The sequence below is a fragment of the Rhea americana genome, unplaced genomic scaffold, assembly GCF_003343005.1.
Source record: "Rhea americana isolate MKP2758 unplaced genomic scaffold, rheAme1 scaffold_51, whole genome shotgun sequence".
NCBI classification, from domain to species: Eukaryota; Metazoa; Chordata; class Aves; order Rheiformes; family Rheidae; genus Rhea; species Rhea americana.
Genome location: NW_028186657.1, coordinates 1,481,708 through 1,502,286, shown reverse-complemented (window position 1 = coordinate 1,502,286; position 20,579 = coordinate 1,481,708). Strand labels below are relative to the sequence as shown.

Genomic DNA, 20,579 nt, shown 5'->3' with positions numbered 1-20,579 from the left:
GGAAAACAATGTCAAAGATTAAAGTAATTTTGCAACAATTTAAACACTTGCATCTATTAATAYAGAACTGGAATTCAGTCAGGTTCCCTCATCACATGATTTTCACTTCAAAACAAAACCCTTGTAGAGGTCAAGTTTGCCATGCTCTTGAAGCTTTCTGCAGTTGCTTCTCTCCCATGTTTCCCTTATCACCAATAGATGTAAACTCCTCTATCCTTCACCATGCTTTTTTGAAAGCTTGAAAAAACCCGCACTGATAAAAGCTCACAATCCACATTTCAACACATTAATAAGTGTCCTGTAAATATGCAGGCTGCAAGAGGATCTGATTTCTAAAAGCAACATCCATAAATCACTCCAAATCCCTCATAAACTCTGCTGTGGACACAATAAAAAAGAGCAATGACCACCAGAGGCCTCAAACTCAACCTTAAAACAGCTATGCAGAGCCCTTCGTTCTTTCAGCACACTTTGAAAAYAGCACTGCATATTTAGCAGCTTTTACTTTGCCAGTTACATCAGAAAAGAAACAGTCAAAAACATGCAGTAGAGTAAGAGGTTCATTTTCATTAATATTTTTCACCTCAATACTACACTACTGTAACAGAATTCCTGAGAATATCTTCTAGGACATTTTAGGTCATGTTTGGAAATTGTTTTCATCTCTTGTAATCATGAAACTAATGACTGCTTTTTTACATGAAGTGATACCAACCACGAAAACTGGTATTTACCCCTTCCTTTAACTGAGGCTTTTATTATTAGGATTTTTAGTGACATTTTTGTAAAGCCTGAAACAGAGAATAAGCCATAAACAGATGTATTGAAAATACTTAGGGTCAATTTAACAATGCTTGATCCCAAGGGAGAGCCATTTCCTTTTGTGTCCTTGAATATGTATTCTCTCATTAAGTTGACAGGGAGGGATGTGGCTTGTGGTTAGATCAAATATTCCCTAGCTCAGTAAGCAAAGATAGGAAAGTCATGTTCTAAGGYCTTCCCATGGTCATATGTTATAGTGAGACCCATATAAGTACATTTTGAGTCTAATCCTGATCCCATAGGCCAATCTCCTATTTAAACAACTCTGTTTTGATCATGGGGAAGGCTGTAATTTCCTCTTAAAAGGACAACACTTATAAAATTTAAAAGTATTAGAGAACAGATAAATTCTTTTTCTCATTTATTGTAACTCTTTATGGTTACAATAAAYCAAGAATCTGCTACTTGGCTGTGATGTGCTAGCATGAAATGATCATCTTTAGGCTTCTAAGTAGCAGAAATGTCTTTCAACCTACTGTTGTAATTTTTGGAGTGACCTTACAMGAGTATGTCAAACATTTTTACTTACATGGGCTTTGCGAAGCCTCTTAAAAACTACTGCAAACTGGAAATCAACTTTTTTAATCTAACCAGCTGATGGCACACTTCAGCTAAATTTTGAATCACACATGACTTGTACAGTATAAAGAAAATACAAGCAACATTATCCGTATTTGAGATGAATATGGTACCCTAAATGATATGGTAGGTTTCACAATAGCTACCATCCCATTACTGTAAAGCTTCTAACAATGTGGCTTTCAGAGACTGGTCATTCTCTTAAGTAGTTTCTAGTCCTAACAAAGTTTCTAGTAGTCTCTGATATAATTTAAGCTCCTTAAACAGTATGATGTAATTCTCTAGTTATCTATGAAAGCCGACAGGCTACCACTCTGTTATCAGAGTGACCTATGGGTAGCTGTTACCTCTGTATATTTTTACATGCAATGGTACAAACACTGCAAGGGAAGATCCCTAAATACCCYAACTGATTGGAGGAGAAGATAAAATATTAATAAAAGTACAGATTAACATTATGCTAGCCTATGTCATTTAGAATAGCCAGAGCCTCTAACTCCATGAATTATATGCAAAAATCTTTCCAGCACCAAAACCCCAAGACACATGTCCTATATGCATCAGAGATCTGAGGGGAGAAGGCATTTCACAGGCAGACTGTMATGTTTTCCCCAAGAGATCCCTCGATCTTCTGTTGGTTTGGGCTGGGAAGGCTACCAGGCTCTGCAGGAACTCAGTACCACAGACACATCTGCCCTTGCTAGCTTGGTTCCTCTTAAAGCCAGCCACAGCCTTSCTGCTCCTATGCGTGCTCCCATGCAAGTCATAGCATGGGAGGCACGTTTGAACTGCATGCAAACTATATGCGACTCCAGAGCCGCAGAACTGGCTCCCTCTAGTGCTTCCCTAAGCCCAAATTCTGCAAGTACGTTAAGGGCAACCTCCCTGGGGACATGACAGGGTTACTCTGCCTTGCCAAGAAAGCAGGAAAAYGAGAGAGGCTTCGCTTCAGGATCTCTGATAGTAAAGAGAAAAGGGGAGGAAAGTTTCTTCAGCGTGTTAGAGTAAATAAAAACCTGGAAATAATCACATGCAAAACATTCTGCCATTTCTAAGACAGGCATTTCCATCAGTCCCATTTTTCTTGGCATATTCACTAGGCCACATCCTGAGGCTTCATCTCRTCTCATCTGGCATCATGATGAGATGCCATCACATGAGGGAGTGAAAAACTATAGGGTCCATYAGAGCAAACCAGTCATGACCCAATAAAATTTTAAGATTGAAGAGTCTGCAAGTTACAATCCTAACAGATATAAGATGGAGGGATTCTTAATTTCTCTCCACAATGTATTTCTCAACTGGATTTTTTTTCCCTGGTCATGTACTTATCCTGCCATGCGGGGCTCCCCATGGCCATCCATTAGATATTACACGACTTACCCAAACAAACAGATTACTGCTCTAAGCTCTTTACCTTTAATCTCATAAATTCCCATTTTGTAGGTCCCATACAACCTGTTCTCCTTACATTAGGCAACACTGGTACCAGTCCATGTGAACATGCTAAACTGTGTAAAGCTCCAAAAAGGTTGCATGACATCTCCTCATAAGCTACCAACAATGATTTCTTCACCTCCTGCCACAACCTCAGTGAAGGTACAGGCAACCAGCTGATTGTAAAATCAGTGAAAAACTAATATGCAGGCTTGAAGGAAGGAAGAGAAGGATTAAAGAGGACATGGTCTGACACACCAACTTAAAATATAAGTCTATTTCTAGCTCACTTGGTTTCTCTGGATATTTCTCTGGATTTATTCTAAACGTCTTTATTTCTACCACTGGAATCTTCTAAGACTGCCATTAGGCAAAGCCAGTCCAAATGAGCCCCAGGTCTCTCCTACTCACTTTGTTAGTCCTTTCCCTGTTGTAATATTTTCTTTAAAGAAAAAACTATTTGGTTCAGGGCATCATCACCAAACCTTTCGGGACCAACAGGTATCAGCCCAATTTGTTAGGAGAGCCAAAACTCATCTGAGAAGCAGAATATCCACARTCTACTGAAATGGCAGATAATATGCTATGGCAGTTTGTGAGATGCAACTATRTTCTATTGTGCATGTTTTTCTTCTGCATTACTGACAGGCCTTCTGATGAACCCATTCAGTGGGCAAATAGATCTGTCTCCAAAGAGGAGTTACTGCCATTTAGCATAGAAGGTGCTCACAAAACACCACGAATTTCTCCAGGTTAAGCTACTATGTGGAGTTTAATCACTAACTAGGGGCTAGTACAAAGCCATTCAGTTGAACGGCACAGCTGTAATGGCTCACAGAGTAATGTTACAGCCCAGCTGCACATAAATTAAACCCATTAGACTTCAATGCACTCAGCTATCACAGAAGTGCTTCTTATTTTTGAAAGGGGTTACGGTAAAATCAATCCAACTGAATGAGACTGAAACTCTGGATCATTTTGCATTCTTTACCCTTTGGAAATGTGGTGTTCTATTATCTTTCCAAATGAGACAGGAAGACAAGAGGGGACATTAATATTACAAAGTACAGTCTGGAATATGTAAAAATAGCAACTTTCTGTTCAACAGATGTGCTCCCTATTCTCAGTCCTGTGTTCGCCTTTCACCTGACACAAATGAGCAGAAAATTGCACGGTGCAAGAGATGGTAACTCACAGCAGCTATGGTATGAAAGTAGTTGTATACAACAACTGGTTATTCCTATTAGGGACCCCAAATTAACAAGCTCAGTCTCAGAAGAATAGACCAGATCTGGTTTTGATATGTTTAACAACACAACTGCTTACTTTTCCTCCAAACCACCACTCTATGGCTTACATACACCTAATAGGGCAGACTGGGSCCTCACGGGGATGATTCATTAGACAGAAAGGCCACTTGGGTCCTGAAATGTCCATAAACAAGTATTTCAGCTACAACTAATATGAGGACAGGTCATGCTAGTTTTCATCACTTTAATGAAACCAAAAAATGTTTACATCCACTAGGATGTTTTGGGGACTGGAAGGGGTAGTCTGCATGAAGCATGCTATTATGTAAAGTGTTAAGTCAAGATTCCCAAGGCCAGGAAAAGCACTTGAACCAGTAACATAATGGTCAGAGCACCAGCCTAGAAAAATTCCATTCCAGTCTCTGCCGTAACAACTGTTTTTATGTTTTCTCTACAGGCTGTATAATAAAATCTCCATAGAYAGCACAGGGAGAACAATACTCCTCCCTTCCAGACAGCTGGGCACAACACTGTGGCATGGTATCCCCACCTCCAGCACAAGGCACCRTGATGCCCCAGCTATACAGTGGCCTGGCCTTTACAGGACACATCCATCAAAATTTGTTCTCTGGGGGTTAAGGCACTCCACGAAGTGAAGAGAAAAATGAGTTCAAGAGTCCTTCACATAGAATGACTGTTATGCCGACTGCCATCATATAAATGTTGGGCTTCCTCTAACTTATTTTTTTAAAAGGGAGAGTTTTACTTTTCCTTTTAAAGAAGAGCTGGAAGCGCCTATCCTCTGYAGAAACATCAGGACTACGTATCCTAAGTGTTTGGGGATACCTTCCTATAGCATACAGGAAGATCCTTGGAGAAGACAGGTTTTCAGATACAGTTTCAGGTATGTAAGCCRTAGAGTGGTGGTTTGGAGGAAAGGTAAGACAGGTTTTCAGGTTTCCTATTAGTAACCAGCTTTCAGCCCAGATTTACCCAGGTAGTCCATATTAGTTGCCATTGCTGCACCTCTGCATGCATTGTACAGGAATCACAGATAATAGCATTTTGTTGTCTTTTGTTTTTCTCTAAGAGRACACATATTTATCCAGGCTTATTTTTAACTTTATCAAATGTTTTTCCATACATTTGTCTTAGAAGAGTTTAATACTTTCCAGAAGACCTATGTATAGCATTCAGTGAGTATGCTAAGTATGAAAGAAAACTTTCAAAGGCTCACAAAAGAGAGGCAGCWATTTCACATGGAAGTGGTTCATTAGAGCCATCTGCTCCGCTGACATTGCAAAGAGACAGAAATGATATATCTTCTTAAGCAACCTCTATCCATTCCTTACTATTTTAGGTTTGTATATATATATATGTGTGTATATATATCCAAAAAAATCTAAACTCCACCATTATTCTCTTGGGATGTKTAATTGGTGGTTTGTCTATGAATTGCAGGAGATGCTTCTCTCTGAATGCACACTAATCAGAGTATCATGAACAATGATTTTTGTGGTAAAAGTGTGTGGCAGTCTTTTACCCCATTCCCCTGCCTGAGTAGATTTGTTTGTGCCAGCCAGCTGAGAAAAAGCCTGATGTTTCGAAGGCACCAGCGAAGTTCATATATACTGGACAGTGTGTAACTTTAACATTTTCTGGGAAACAAGAGAATGAAATCTAGATATAAAAATAGATGTGGTTTAGCCAGTGCATAGAAGATTCTGGATTCAGGAACAAACTGAGTCCTTATTCTATTATGGAAAGCTGCTTTCACATTCAGTTATAGATGAATACATAAATGTATATAGATATTTGTGAATAATACGACTAATTAACTTGCATGAATCTTTACCCTGGTATTTTAAAGAACTGAAACTCACACAGTAACACTGTCTGTCCATCCATCAGGTTTCYTCCCCATCCTCTTAATAACCTTTGAATCTCTTCACTAATTTCAACCAAATTGAATCGGAAGTTAAATGAAGCAAGATGATCAATTCCAATACTATTATGAAAACTGGTGGTTGAGTATGGGGAAGGGATCCAAATTATTGCCTCCTCTCAGGAGAAGACCTTTAGAAGTCCTTCCCTCAAYCATTTCCAGAGCCTGCTGGCTACTAAGCTTGCTCATGCTGACTGGCTAGGCAGCACACAGGTAGCCCAGAAGCAGCTACACAGCATGTTCCCATTTGCCCATTAAACAGGGATGAGAGGAACAGGACATATAGGAGGAAGCTATAAAAAGGGCAATGTGGTAGTCAAATGAAGGTGCTGGAAATATTAAATGAAAAGGAATAGTGTTAAAGAGACACAGGTCACAAACTCTATGAGATCAGCCTTCATTCATTCTGCTGATCACAGGACAGCTTTTTATACCGTGTTCRTGTGATTGGTTTATAACTACAATGTGGAGACAAGCAAAGCCTCCCCGTAGACAAAAGCAAGACTGTGATGTCAATTTATGTCTCTGTAGCATGGGCAGATGAACCTACATTTCTCTGTTCTCCCTCATTGGTTGTGAAGTATAAGGTTAGGTTCAGTTTATATTCAGTTATAATCTGTGGTTTGGCTTTTTCTTAAAATACCCATAAACTTAGGAATTTTAGATTCAGTTTGAGTATACAGTTCTAATAAAGCTTTTATCTAAAACATATTTCTTCTACTTTTCTAGTCATTCATTATCAAATGCTTACTGTTGATTTTGATCAAGCACTGGCTTAATGTTAAAGCTGCATTTTTGGTTTATTCACATAACCAGTGAACTCCATAGAGATAATAATCATGTCTTGGTCACTTTACTTTCCCATTAGCATCATCAAGGGTATAAGCCTAAAACCAATAGAAAAAAAGCAGCATGCCCTGAATCAAAGTCATTCTCTGCAAGATGAAATTGAATTAACTGAAACCTATAACACTTACCTGAGGCAAATATTTTATTATCAATTTTAATAATTAAAAATTAGTTAATTTTACAACTTTTTAATAGTCCTTGTAATGTGCATCATAAAAATACTCAGATTTCATGTGTCAGAATAAAGAGGCTGTCTAATGGGCCCAGTGAAACTTTTTCTCCCAGTGTAGAACACTGAAATTCTACCTAGTTTAGAATTCATTAATCCAAAATTTCCATAATACAAAGAATATCTTCAAAGAGAGAATTCAGTGATGACTACTACCATCTGCCATTCTGCCGTCTCTTCTCCAAGGCAGGATTATATAGCATCCTTTTTGTATTTGCTTACATGGAGAATTCATAGCAAAATGTGCTTTGTTTTATCTGTTCTTAATGTAGTAAGACTTTTTTGCTTTTACCTTTGAGAAAATCGTTTATCATATTATGTACTTCTGTTYCTTTTCACAGTGGCTTCCTTTTTTTTTTCCAACGGTAGCATCACATGGCCACACTCTGCCAACCACCTGTGAAAGTGAAAGACCACAGTCTGGGAATTCTTGAATTAAGTGTACTCTGGGGTTTGTTAATACTAGTCTGAATCCCTCCATTTTCTAGYATCTAGTATTGTCACTGGGAAGGCTTGCAATCCCACTAGATGAATCAGTGACTTCATGTGGCAAATTCTGATCTTGATACTCTATGGCTGTGTATTGGCATAGTTTTGAGCTCAACAGGGACAAGCTCATTTACATTTGCTGAGCAATAAGCACCCTGTTTCTACAAAACAGCAATAAAGGTAAAGAATAGTCTTAATTAAAATAGACTGGACCCTTATTTTATACCTTGTAAACTCAAGTCAAATTGAGGAAAACAATGGAAGGCTTGCAAAACTACTGGTTCAAGGTCTTTCAGATAACTGGAAGGYAACAGGGTGAGGAAATCTGGTGCTGTTACTGGAAACTTCTTATTTCAAAACATATTAGCTTGACCAGCTAAGAACATGCTCCCTTTTAATTCCAATGACCTTTATAAGGCTCCAGCCAAGACCCAAAGAAAAAGAGAATGGATGTTTAAAATTCATAAGAACCCTTCCCAATTTCTTTGATAAGTCAAAGTGAAAAGTGGATGTAGTAAAGCTCTAATTTATAGCTGTGATTAAAAAGTCTTTAATTGCCTATTTCACAGTTTCCTTTAAAATGTTCTTTGGGAAGCAYAATAATTGATTCCACCGAGACTTGTGTGCAAATGTTTAATTCTAGCAAAGAATCTGAACTTTACCTGACCCCTGGAAAATTGTAATTATTTTTCCTATGTTTGATTTGTGCGCTTTTGGGTTGTTCATTTTGAAGATCAGAAATCTCCCCCAAAACTAAAATTAGCATATGCTCTGGAGCCTGAGGTAATTATAAAATAGTTCACCTCTCTTCTTTTAGATAGCTAAGAGTCCAATCCTGCACTGTTTTACTAAGTGGGAGCTTCAGCACTGATTTCAGTAAGAACTGGATTAGGTTTACAAAGAAAAGAATGGGGATCCTGGCATTGAAGATCCAACATCGCCATCTATTGGACTCACATTCAGATGAGAGTTATAGATACTTCAGTCCATCTGAGTTTGGTGGATTTTACACACTACAAATTCAGCCTCTTTAATAGTAAGTCAGGAAGACTTTTTTTTTTTTTTTTTTTAAGGCTGCAAGAGGATTTAGATTTCCAATATTCCATTTAAATTAAGTCCCTCTCAGAAATTATGCATTCCTGATGCTGAGTCGATTTTGTCTAAATAAGATAATCTTTTTTCACAGTAAAATCCATGAAGGAAAGTTCAGAYGTAAGCTTACAGAAAAAGACGTCAGATAACTAAATTCTGCAGTTGCCTTTAAAAATCCCCTTCTCAAATTTCACTTACATGAAACAGCAATTTGGTTTCCATACAAATTATTATGTCTTAAAGTTTTACTCTGTTCCATTAAAAAAAAAACAAAAAAAAAAAAACAAAAAAAAACATTGCTCAAGTAACTCAGGACTAGAATCAATAAAAAGTATTGCTGTGAAAAGACTCCCTTTCCTTTGATYGGAAGCTTCCTRACATTACCTGCATTCTTTTGTTAGAAAGAGTTTTGTTCAGTTTTCATTTCTGAAATAATTCACTTTCCTTCTTAAACCACACAAGTCGGCTACAGTAATAATCAAAAATAAAAGAGAAGCTATTTTCCAAAATGCTGAACGGAACATACTGTACTCCACTGCAGTATACCCCAAAAATCCCATCTGCAGCCTGTGGCATGAGCTGTGGGTGCAGTATGTTTCTTTCCAATGTTGATATTGTACCAGTATTGTAGCCAATGTGTCTTGAAGATCCTTATGGCCTTAACTGCACATTAACTACTTGTTGCTGTATGCCTGCTAATTTACATTATTCATGTCTTAAGCAGCCCAAGTCGGATCTTTTCTCAGGGATTCATGCTTTAAAAATACATTAGAAACTACCAGCAGCAGATGTAATTTATATACTCGGGTGTAAATTGGTCATTTTCAACCAATGACAAAGGCTCCTGCTTTCATTACTGTGTAAAAATCCAGAATCCAACTAAGGGATCATAATGCAACACTGAAGTAAGAGGACCTGCACTGTAATAGGGTGACAGAGCAAGCCTCAAACAGGTAAAAAAAACCCTTTTAATATTCAGAATTTGGAACCCTCACTTGCACTAGTCTAGCAGTGCTATTCCTGCAAAGTCCACACATTCCGTGAAAAACATGAAGCACATATATACAGTGCTCAGATGGTGGGCCTGAATCATCTGCTGTAAATATTAGTATCTGAAAATGTCCAAAGACTAAAAAATTCAAATGCCTATCTTCATAGCCTCTAGCTGTTTGAATCCAGGGTTTTGATTCAGTTTATGGGCAAAATTTAAACACCGTAACATCTTTTATATTGTATGAAGCTGGAATGGTGAGAATGAACAATTTTAGGATCACCTCAACATTTCATAGAAAAATAAGAATGTTTTTGARATATAAATGTGAAATGTTTATTGGATAAGGGAGCTGGAAAACTGAATAACTTGCAGTTCATGGAAACACATAAAGAAATAATGCAACTTTCTGGAACGAAATACTAGCAAATTATTATACACAAAGTCAAATGTAATACATGGATGGATATCATCAGTCTTTAGGAGAGAATGGAAGCTGTAGCAGGAAAAGAGTTGCTCTGATTTACCTCAAAAAAAAAAAAAAAAAAAAAAAAGAATATTGTGTTTCAAAAGTGATTTTTCAAAACATAGGAACAGCTGTTTTGCACACTCAATTTTCATGTTTCATGTTTCATGCATATAAATCAAAGAACAGACAAATTAAATCCAATAGTATAGCGTCACCCAGAGTGCCTGCTGTCACTGTTATTATGCATGTAGATTAGATGCCTCTTTGTGTGAACTCAAGGATATAGGCTATGAATTCCAATAACTACATTTAAAGAGCAGAGTCATTTTACAAAATGACAAGTAGAAAAATGGAGAGTAACTGGTATGAATTTTTAAAATAAGTTGTTTTAACAATCTGACTAAAATGCCCTACTCCCCCCTTTTGCCTTCTTATCTTCTGTAATAGTATTAACAGTTGTAAAAAGTTACCAAAATTTGAAGTTCTGAATCTTAAGAGCACTGAGAAAAAAATATTTGTGTAAAATCTAGCAAAAATCTTTCATGACAAAAAGAAACAGAAGAATACAAGTATTTTTTCACATTGCTTTTTTCTATGTTTCTTTCGGCATAGTGAGAAGTTAGAGTCAATATTCTTCAGTTACTGCAGTTTTTCTTTCAGTAGGTACACTACACTGTACTTGCACCAGTTGATCATGCCAAATATCATCATCATCAGGGTGTGGATAAAGGAAGAAACAGGAAAAATTTTGGAAGAGTAAAGAAGGTCTTCCTGGAGGAAAGTATGGAGATGCAGAATCTTTCCTGACTTCATCTCTTCAGCTTACGCTTGGCTCAGGAAAACAGCTGAGGTATTGAAGTGTTCCACTTCAGGTACACAGTGACCCTGGATTCTGCTGTGGGCTTACCCCAAGAGGTAAACTCTGTCAAGACAGTGAGTAAATCTCACCAATACAAGCTAAGGCTTCCATAACCAAATTCTTATCCAAACATTTCTACTTATTCAGGATTATATGTTCTTGATCTTTTTCAACAGGTGTTCTGTTAAATAAACACCACTGCTCTAAAAAACCCCTTAGCACCAAGAAAATTAAACAAATGACACTGAGATTCCATTTTTTGTATATATACAAGCTTCAGTTATTCATACACTTCCACTCAGAGCAATGAATTAGAGGTTCTAAAGGACTGATTAAAAGCTGTAATATATTCTGTGTTGAAACAAGTGAAATTTATTGATAAAAGCTGACATCTGTCCTATAACCTCTGGGGTAAGTGATTCTTACTAAAAAGTTTATGTTTGGAAATACTGTAAGAGAGCATGTTTATATATTTTTCAAACATTAAGTAACCTATGTACAAAACACTTCCATGAGGAAAGTTTAAATTTAGTGTGTAAACAAGGGAAAGTAAGACATACAGCGCTAAGTCAGCACTTGGGAACCATCAAGGCTGAAGTTACACACTACTTCAGTTTCTAATGGAGATTACAGTAGTGTCTGGCTATTCATTTGCTAGGTAGAAGACTGGTCCCTTGATGGTGGCAAGAGAGCTCTTTGGTTCTTCTGGTGGATGTTTAATCCCTAAATGCCAGTAAAGTCTTTGGGCTTTTAACTCATGTTGGCACTTGCAGGCATTTCCACAGGAAGGATACTTTATTCAGAGACTTTCACTGAGCTGCAGCTTGCTTAGGGCTAACCTTAGGATGAAACAATGGTACTAAACAGCAGCCACGAGGCTCAAAGGTAATTCTGCTAAAAAGGGCTCCTGGGGTCAACCCAGTCTTTAATGGAGCAGAACCACTGGAAAGCTTGCCCTTCTTGCTAGCTCTAGAGGAAAGATGCATTCCCTAAATGAAATCAGGGAATTGAGCTTCTGGTGAGCTGCAGCATTTTCCCTGYTTTGTTTTGGGAGAAACATAATGCTGATTAGATTCCAGTTGAAAAGTTCAGGGAGCCCTGAAGTGTTTCCACAGCAGAGGAGACGCTAGCAGAAAATTGTTTTGACAAAATCTGCTATTTTTTCACACACTTCTATAAAGTGTTAGTGAGATGCTATGTTTCATCAAAGGTGAGGAATCCTAATTATAACTGTTGATAAGGAAAAACTGCCAGTCATTTTGGGTCAGCAGGCCCACGGCATAGGTGTCAAAGGTGGCAGACAGATTTTGGATAGTGCTCAGCAGGGCTGGCTAGGGATTGGAGCTGGAAGCTGCAGCATTTCTGAAAAGCAAACTGAATTTGAGGCTTCATGGAAGCTAGAAACCCCTGCCTCACACAGAGGCAAGGTAATACCTTGCCACYAAGCTAGGTATTTTGAGCAGCAGTTCCTCAACAGAAACAGTAGTTCCTGTCAAGTTTTTACTGGCAAACAAACTTGTTTGGAAAAGGGAAATACAGGCTGGCACACGTTGGAAGGCATTATTCTCATCACTACAATTCTTAGAGGTRAAACCTCTTATCTTTCTCAAACCCCCATGCTCTTTGCACAGCCAGAAGAGTTTTAAATAACATTTCAGCCAATTCAAAACTGCATGGCTTGATTTGAACCAGGGCTATAATCTCCTCCTCTCTTTCCAACTGAAATGATATTGAACAGGACAGTGTGAGGGTTCAGAAATATTTTCCGTAAGTCAGAATAAATTACATAGTGCTAGCAGAAAAACAGCAGAAAAGCACATTTTTCTRGGCTCAATCATTGCAGCTGGGATATTGCAGAACACTGAATCCACTTTTTTTATCTAGGGAGGAGGAAACAAGAAAGTTTTAGGCCTCCTGTTTGTTTTTACTATAACYCGCTGTTCTCTTGACAACTTACTGTAAGTGTTTCAGCATCTAATACCCACATCCATTTAAAAGGCATTTAAAAGATCATCATTTAGGTTGACATTAAATGATGTCAACATCATTAAATGATGTCTCTATACTCCTCAACATAGGATATAGAGTAAGAATATAGAGTATACAGTAAGAATATAGAGTAAGAAATGTTCATTTAGAAACATTGATCAAACAAATGAGAACCAAAAATGAACCTGGATCTTCTACCTCAACTTTGAAAGGCTGAACACACCACAAGCCCTTCAGGCTTGAATTGAAGCCCAATGATGCTACTGAATGGATTTTATTTGGAATAGCGGTCAGATTTCAAAACATTTCTAAAGACCCCCCCCCTCCTTCCCCAAGACTCCAAGATTTGCATCTTTATTATCTTCTCACATTCTCACTGTCCTGTACCCTTCCAAGGCAGGGGGGAGTTGTCTAGGCTCACCGCCCACCTGTGCCACTTTCAGCTGTGCCCTGTGATTTCTCCCCACACGGCCCATCCCTCACCCACCTCCTGCCACGGCTGAGCCGCGCCCTGGCCACAGATGGGAGAGCTGGGACAGGGCTCTGCCACCCCGGAGACCTCCTCTCCCTTTACCGACGCCTGATCGCTTGAGCTGCCTCTGGGAAGGCAGCATCCAAGTCCCCTGCACCGCAGCGCGGGGCCGGCACCTGCCCGCGCCCCTCAGGCCGGACGACCCCTCTCTGCCTCAGGCGACGTCCCGCCTCAGTGGGCGACGCAGCCACGACAGCCCCTCCCCCCCCGCCGCACCCGGCGCACGCGCGTGCCCAACGGTCCTAACGGCGCCCCCCGCCGCGCGCCAGACGTCGCCAGACAGCTGCGTCGTGGCGTCGTTCTTACGTCACGCTCGCCCACGAGACTACAAACCCCAGCGACCTGCGCCCGGCCTCCGCTGATTGGCCGGCGCAGGCAGGAAGCGACCTGCGGGGTGAGAGGGCAGCGGGGCAGCCGGAAGGGAAGCAGCAGGTCTCTGCCGGCGGCGGCGGCGGGGGGCCGCTGTGGGGTGGGCCCGGCCCGGCCCGGCCCGGCCCGGCGCAGCAGAGTCATGGCCGCGGCGGGGCTCTCCGTCTCCCGCGCTGGGGCGGCGGGCGGCCGCGGGGCTCTGCCAGGAAAGGCTGCCCGGGGTGCGGGGGCCAGGCCGGGGGGAACGCGGGGCGGGCGGGCCCGCGGGCCGCGAGCGGAGCTGGGCGCGCGGGAGCCGCGGCGGGGCAGAGGGCGAGGCGCGCGCGAGCGAGGTGGTGCTGGAGGCCTTGTGCCAGGTAAAGGCCGCAGCACAGAGCTGTGCTATGCCAGTCCGGGGAATCTTCGAGTGAGTCGTTCATGGAATCATGCAGAGGCCCCATTCAGCTGTAGAGCAAGTTAGAGAGGCATGCAGTAGTTTCTTCTTCCCCTGAAGGGATAACAGTTTGCCTGAGGTGATGTTAGAGTAAAATTTCAAGTTCCTCGATATTCATTAGTTGACAAGGCTTTTATATTAGGCTTACTGAGGTTTATTTCTCTCTCATTTCTAAAAACCTAATCCCTCCAAGGATTCCAACATGGAAGAATTTAAAGATTCAAGGCCACCGGAAGAATTACTCCATAACTTAAAGTTTTCTGATCAGAAGTCTTCAGAGAGCACCAGCTACTTGGCAGATGGCCCCAAAGATGTGCAGAATGTGAAAAACACAGAAAGTGGGTACGTGCCATCTTCAGCCAAGGAGCCCGCAGCAGCAGATGAGTGCTTCCATGATTGTCATGACTCCTTTGAGGCAAAAGAATCCAAAATGGATGATGAAGGGAATTTACAGAATGATGAGAATAGCTCAAAGAAGCAGACAGAGCTAGATGAAGAATACTTACTAGAACTAGAAAAAGATATGCCAGAGGAGGAAAAACAGGTAATACAAAGTATACCAAAGTTGAATGTAAAAAAGATGCATTTTTCAGTGTCACTTTTGAATGGTGTGTGACCTTTCTGGCATAAAATTCAGCATGTAACTGGACCTTTAAAATTTTTTTATATGTCTAGTTTTACTGTCCTTAATTTCTTGGTTTTGGTAGCAAATATTTTGTTAGCTTTCCTTACTGTTCTTAATAACCACATTCCTTTGGAGATTTTTTTTCTTTTATGTACTGCTGGGCTCAYCAGTGTGTACAGTTATTGTGATTGAAAGAGATTATAAGAAACAAAAATCACCTTGTTTCATGTTGTTTAGTTTGTGTGCATTTGTTGTTTTCTCCTGATTAGCTGCAGAGTACTTTACAAAAACTCGGAGGAGGTTTTAGGATAGTTTTGATATCTGAAAGGCTAGTTCATGTAATACTTTAAACTTTAACACCAATTAGCTCTATCTTTTTTAGATTACTAAGGATTTAAACAGACAAAGCACTTGAAACATTTGTTTCTTTGCTTGCTTTTGGTGCAGTTACATTGAAGGAAAACTGAGTAACAAACTGGATATTGTGATGAGGAGGAATGGAGAGGCTCTGAGAGAAAGTCTAACAGCCTCCTTAATCCTTTTTACTTTCCTATAAGTCTCTGAGTGAATCACTTCRGGGCTTTTTGACCCTCAGTCAGTAATGCAGTGTAAAAGTAGTTTGTTTTCAGAGTTCTAAGACAGATATGGTCACCTTGTATTTAAGAAATGGGATGCTTTTTCTAACTTTGAGAACTTGTAAATCAGTTTCAGGATTTCGCTCAGTTCTCTTGAGTAATGTAGTGAATTTTTGTCAGAAATGCTCTCCGTAGCAAGTGGTCATATGCTTTCTGCAGGTGTATGATTCCTTTTTTCTTTTCTCTCTCTCTCTCTCTCTCTCTTTTTTTTGCAACTTGTGTTCACAATTGTAGAGGAAATAAGGGCATTAAATTAAAATGCATGTCCCCATGTGCTACTCTTAATTTATATATATATATATATATATATATATATATATATATATATATATATAAAACTTTTGAGCACCCTACTTCTGGTAAGTTAGGAAAAACAGAATTGTATAGCTTGGCTTTTCAAACAGATTGTACTTCAGAGAACTGATCCACCATTTTAGAGTCTGATTGGATTATCTAAGCAAGCAGCTAATTGTGCTGAAAATTGAAATAATGATGAAAGGTGCTACTATAGCTATTCTTAAGCAGTTGGGGAAAGGGGAAATTCTGACCTTTTGTAACTTACGTAACAGAAGACATCAACAGACTTTAATATATTGTACTCTATTATAGACCTATAGGCATGAATTGGATCTTATTTTGATAAGAGTACTTACTGGAAGCCTGGCTGTTTAATCTGGATCATAGGTAATACACTGAATCATAAATTATGATGAGTGAAGGAGAGAGTTGGGTAAGGAATGGCAGTTGATGGAAGGGTAGTCAGGACTTTAGGAAAGCATTACCTCTTAGGCAAAGGCAGTGTATTGTATAGCTTTATAGTTTTTATTCTGGAAACTCCTAAATTATCAGGAACAGTAGCAGTAATAACTATTGGAGTGGACAATCAACAAAACACTACTAAAATGAAGAATTTGGTAAAAGAAGTAAGTAAATAAATAAGAAATGAAGGTTCTTTTTATATATATATATATATATATGTATATATATGTATATATATGTATGTATATATTTAGTGTGTAAAATACTGTGAGTGTTGCTAACGATTCTTAAGTTTCAGTAGACTTAGAGGTTTATTGGTTCTTTTTCATACAGGCAAGAGAATCCTTTCTTTTTTGTCTGACTTGAAAAAGCTGTACAGTTCTTTCATAACTGTTGGCTAGCCCAGTCTGTGTTGCAGAAGTAAATAAATGTTGGCTATCCATTGCACCAGAAAGCTGTAAAGGGGGAGAAGCTTGGCAGTAACTTTGCTATGCCATGATCTTATGTCAGCTGTCATAAATTGAGCATGATGAGCCAGAAGTATGCAGAGCTTAGATCCAAGAGGCAACTGAACAATGAAATTGTTGGTTACAGGTCAGTACAATGAAATTTAATCAAGTTCTTGTTGAAGTAGTTTGCTTGCTGGTAGGGTGTTCTTTTGATTGAAATACATCGGTGAAGGAAAAGGGAATTTTTCACCTGTATTATGGATATTTCTGCATTAATGTGGAAATTCTTTGGGGTGGAAAAGCAATATGGCATTGGGAGGGGGAGGGGAACAGGAACACATTAAATCCTTGAAATAGGAATGAGACTAAGTGTAACACTTGTCTGCTGCTTGACCTCATGGAAATTGCTTCGTCCATATTTCACTCTTCCTCCATCTGTAAAATGGGCATGATGATACTTGTCAATTGTAGTTTTGATATCTAATAATGAACAMCTGGAAAAAATCTCAAGAGGTTCTCTGGTGCATTCTTTGCCTCAAGGCAGAATCAGCCATGTTGATGTCATTTCTGACACATTTGTCTCTTGTTATTAAGGACCTCTAGTGACTAACTGCCTGGACAAGTTATTCGAGTATTTTGCCATCCTTGCCATTATAAAGCTTGTATTTGTCCTGTTCATTCATTGTGTGTATGAGCAAAGCACACCTTATTTGCTTGGGTTTTTTGGAACCTTTTCCAACCTAAGTTATTCTATGACTTTTACACTTAAGTAAAAGTCATCTAGTCCAGTCCCCTGCTCAAAGGCAGATCAGCTGGATCAGGTTGCCCAGAGCCATATCTGTTTGAGTGTGTCCAAGCCCAGAAATTCCACAGCTTCTCTAGATACCTGTTCTGGTGTTTAACTACCTTCATTGTGAAAACCTTTTTCCTTATATCAAATCTGAGTTTTCTTTATTGCAACTTGTGACTGTTGGCCCATATCCTTTTTTCTAGATGACTACAGGAAGTCTGGCTCAATTTTCTGTAGCTATAATATCTCCCCTGAGCTACCTTTTCTCAAGTCTGACAAACTCAGATCTCCTAAGCTTCTTTGCCCAGGTTATGGCTTTTAGCACCCTTGCTATCTTGGTGGCCCTCCCCTGGACTTCCTCTGGTAAGTCAATGCTGTTTTATATTGAGGAGACAGACTGGACACAGTTCTCCAAATGCAGTTCCTCAAGTGCTGAACAGAGGGGAATAATCACATCCCTTGACCTACTGGCTACACAGAAAAAACATTAATGCATTGTCCTTGCATCTTCTCCTGTTTAGACTAGACAGTTCTCTTTTCCAACTCATATTTGTTGCTTGTACAACAAGAAGCACTGAGATCATGCAGCAGTATAACTGTAATTGTACACAGTTCTAGAGTTTAATAGACAAAATGCTGAACTTCTGGTGTAAAAATTGTCATAGAATTAAGGACTATAAAGAAAGGAACAGACCTAGAAATGGAGATGTCTTAGCTCTTTGCTTCTCTTGTTTCTCATGTATCATTAGGTAATCATTTAATTTTTCACATCAATCTTTGCCTTTGGTAAAATTAGCAAAAGAACTGTACTCCATTGAAAGATGCTATGCAAGTACCTCTTTCCTTAGTTTCATTTTCAGTGGTGTTGAGAGATTATGCCCTTCAGATTGCTTTGTGACTAATGAAGTAGAGGGAATCTGCAGRTTAGTGTCACCATAACTATTACCCTGGCAATATTTTTACTGTGGACTTTGTTCATGTGCCATAGTCTTGTGCTGAGTGTGTGTGTATATGCACACACGTATACAGTCTTAAAATATAGCTATATTCTCTAACAAAATATTGTTGGTATCTGTTATAAGCAGAACTTGAGAGATCTGTAAACAAATGAGGAATGAGAAGCTTACAGCAGTTATTATTGATGTAGCCTATATGCACATTCTTACTTTGCATCACCTCACACTTTCTGTTTAGTAAAATCAGGATGATAGCTCATTCCTGAAGTCGCACCCTAACTTACCTTGAAATTGATGTTTACAAACTTTATTTCATTTTTAAAAGTGAAATTTTCCATATTTAGTTATAAAGATAATCTTATAATTGATGCAGGTTTTAAAGAAATGTACTGCAGTTATGTTCTGAGAAGAGCTTCTTTACATCCATTTATCCAGAGTTCTTCAAAACTTCTAACCTCCTTCCTGTTACTCAGAAGGTCATTTCTGAGATGAAAGGCAGCAGGAATTTTTTGCAGCTGGAGAAAATGAGGCAGAAATATTCAGAGCTTGTTTATTTGACTGTTTAGGCTGTGACTAGACACTCAGCAGCAGTGCTGTGTTTGCTGCTTAGGCGGTGCTTGTTTAGTCATTCTCAGCCCCCTGCTGCCTCCTTAATTGTGCTGGCACACCTGTCTGCGTGAATGTGCAGTGAACCTGTTACGGGGACTGATTCAGATGAAAAATAATGCTGTATTTATCAAGGACACTGCTGCCTAAAGTAGGCCTCAAATGGCAGCGTCATGATGGCATTTATTTATGAGGTAGATGCATTTTCCTCAATTAGATTACTTGCCTAAGTAAGAAAACTTTATATGAAYGGTGGCTGGAGCACCAACCGTAAATTAAGTAGCTGGGTCATCGGAGAGCTCAGTGTTAGCCCTGCTCTATCCAGATTATGGAGCCACATCTCTACTATGACCGCTGTTGCATTTTAACAGCATTAACAAATTAGTGCTTTTGAGTTATGTTCTCAGATAGCTAGGCTGTAGAAAAGGAAGTTTTTCTAGTTTATTCTGAAGGTGCAGGGACAGATTTTAGTCCTTGCTCTATGTATTTATGTGTATCCGTGCACAGGCTTTCACAGCAGCAGCTCAGAGCAGAAATTCTCACCCACACAGAAGCTGCTACAGAGATCAAAGGGAAAGAGCAAGTGGTTGTGTATTTTCTTTCAATTATATTTTTATAGCCCTGTACTACAGTGACATTTCTGATTTTTAACCAGCAGGAATTACTTCTGAGGAAACACCACTGATGCCATAAGAAATCAGGTCTTCTCTGTACAAAGAAGTAAAAACTTGAAGGGAAGAGCTTATTAAGACACAGACCTGCAATAAATATTCTGAAGAAACAGATGTAGCATAGACAAGAGCCAGGTTACTTGCCTGGACTTACAGCTCTGAGCTTTTTGAGAATTATACAGCTTGAAACAAAATTCACTTTCATAAGACTTTTTTTTAAGCATGCTGATTGCTGCTTCAGCGGAGTCACTGAGCAGTAAATTGCTTTTGATGCATTACAAACAGATTTTCTGGTTAGTTGTCACTGACAGTGATGGCTTTGACGTTGCTCTAGTCTGCAGAATTAATCAGAAGACACCCAACAGCTGTTACATAGTAATTGTTTCAGTCTGACACAGCCCTCTTCTGGAGGGACACTCATTAATTATGAGTTTATCCAGCAACAAAATTCTGAATCCCTTGTGCTCTTCCATCATGACAGATGTTGTCTTGTTCTTTGAACCTTGTAGGGCAAAGACTTAAGCACCAGACCAAGAAAGCTCTTATGTTTGATATTGAACCCTCCTTTTTAGCAGCTGAAAGACCCTGGAATAAATATCTAATACTCCTCAAAAGCAGTTCCCTTCCTTGGTCTCTTGCATGTGTTTAGAGCTACAGCTGGCTGTAATCATGATCAATTTCTATCTTAACTCTGGGAAATGTGTCAGCAAGAGAAGGAATATAAATCTAGTAGAAGAGGTTTCTTTCTTTCTTT

The 20,579-nt window shown here is 39.3% G+C and overlaps 1 protein-coding gene across 3 annotated transcripts in view; it reads left to right on the top strand.

Moving 5' to 3' along the window:
• The first annotated feature begins 13,932 nt into the window (after positions 1 to 13,932).
• TTC1 (tetratricopeptide repeat domain 1) overlaps positions 13,933 to 20,579 on the top strand; it is a 35,487-nt gene continuing 28,840 nt past the window's right edge. Inside the window, exons 1-2 of one of the 3 annotated variants that reach the window (XM_085317881.1) lie at positions 13,933 to 13,964; positions 14,528 to 14,878. In XM_085317881.1, the coding sequence (XP_085174007.1) occupies positions 14,537 to 14,878 (342 nt within the window). In that variant the 5' untranslated portion in view covers positions 13,933 to 13,964; positions 14,528 to 14,536. The other 2 variants (XM_085317882.1, XM_085317883.1) reach the window with 2 other exon arrangements.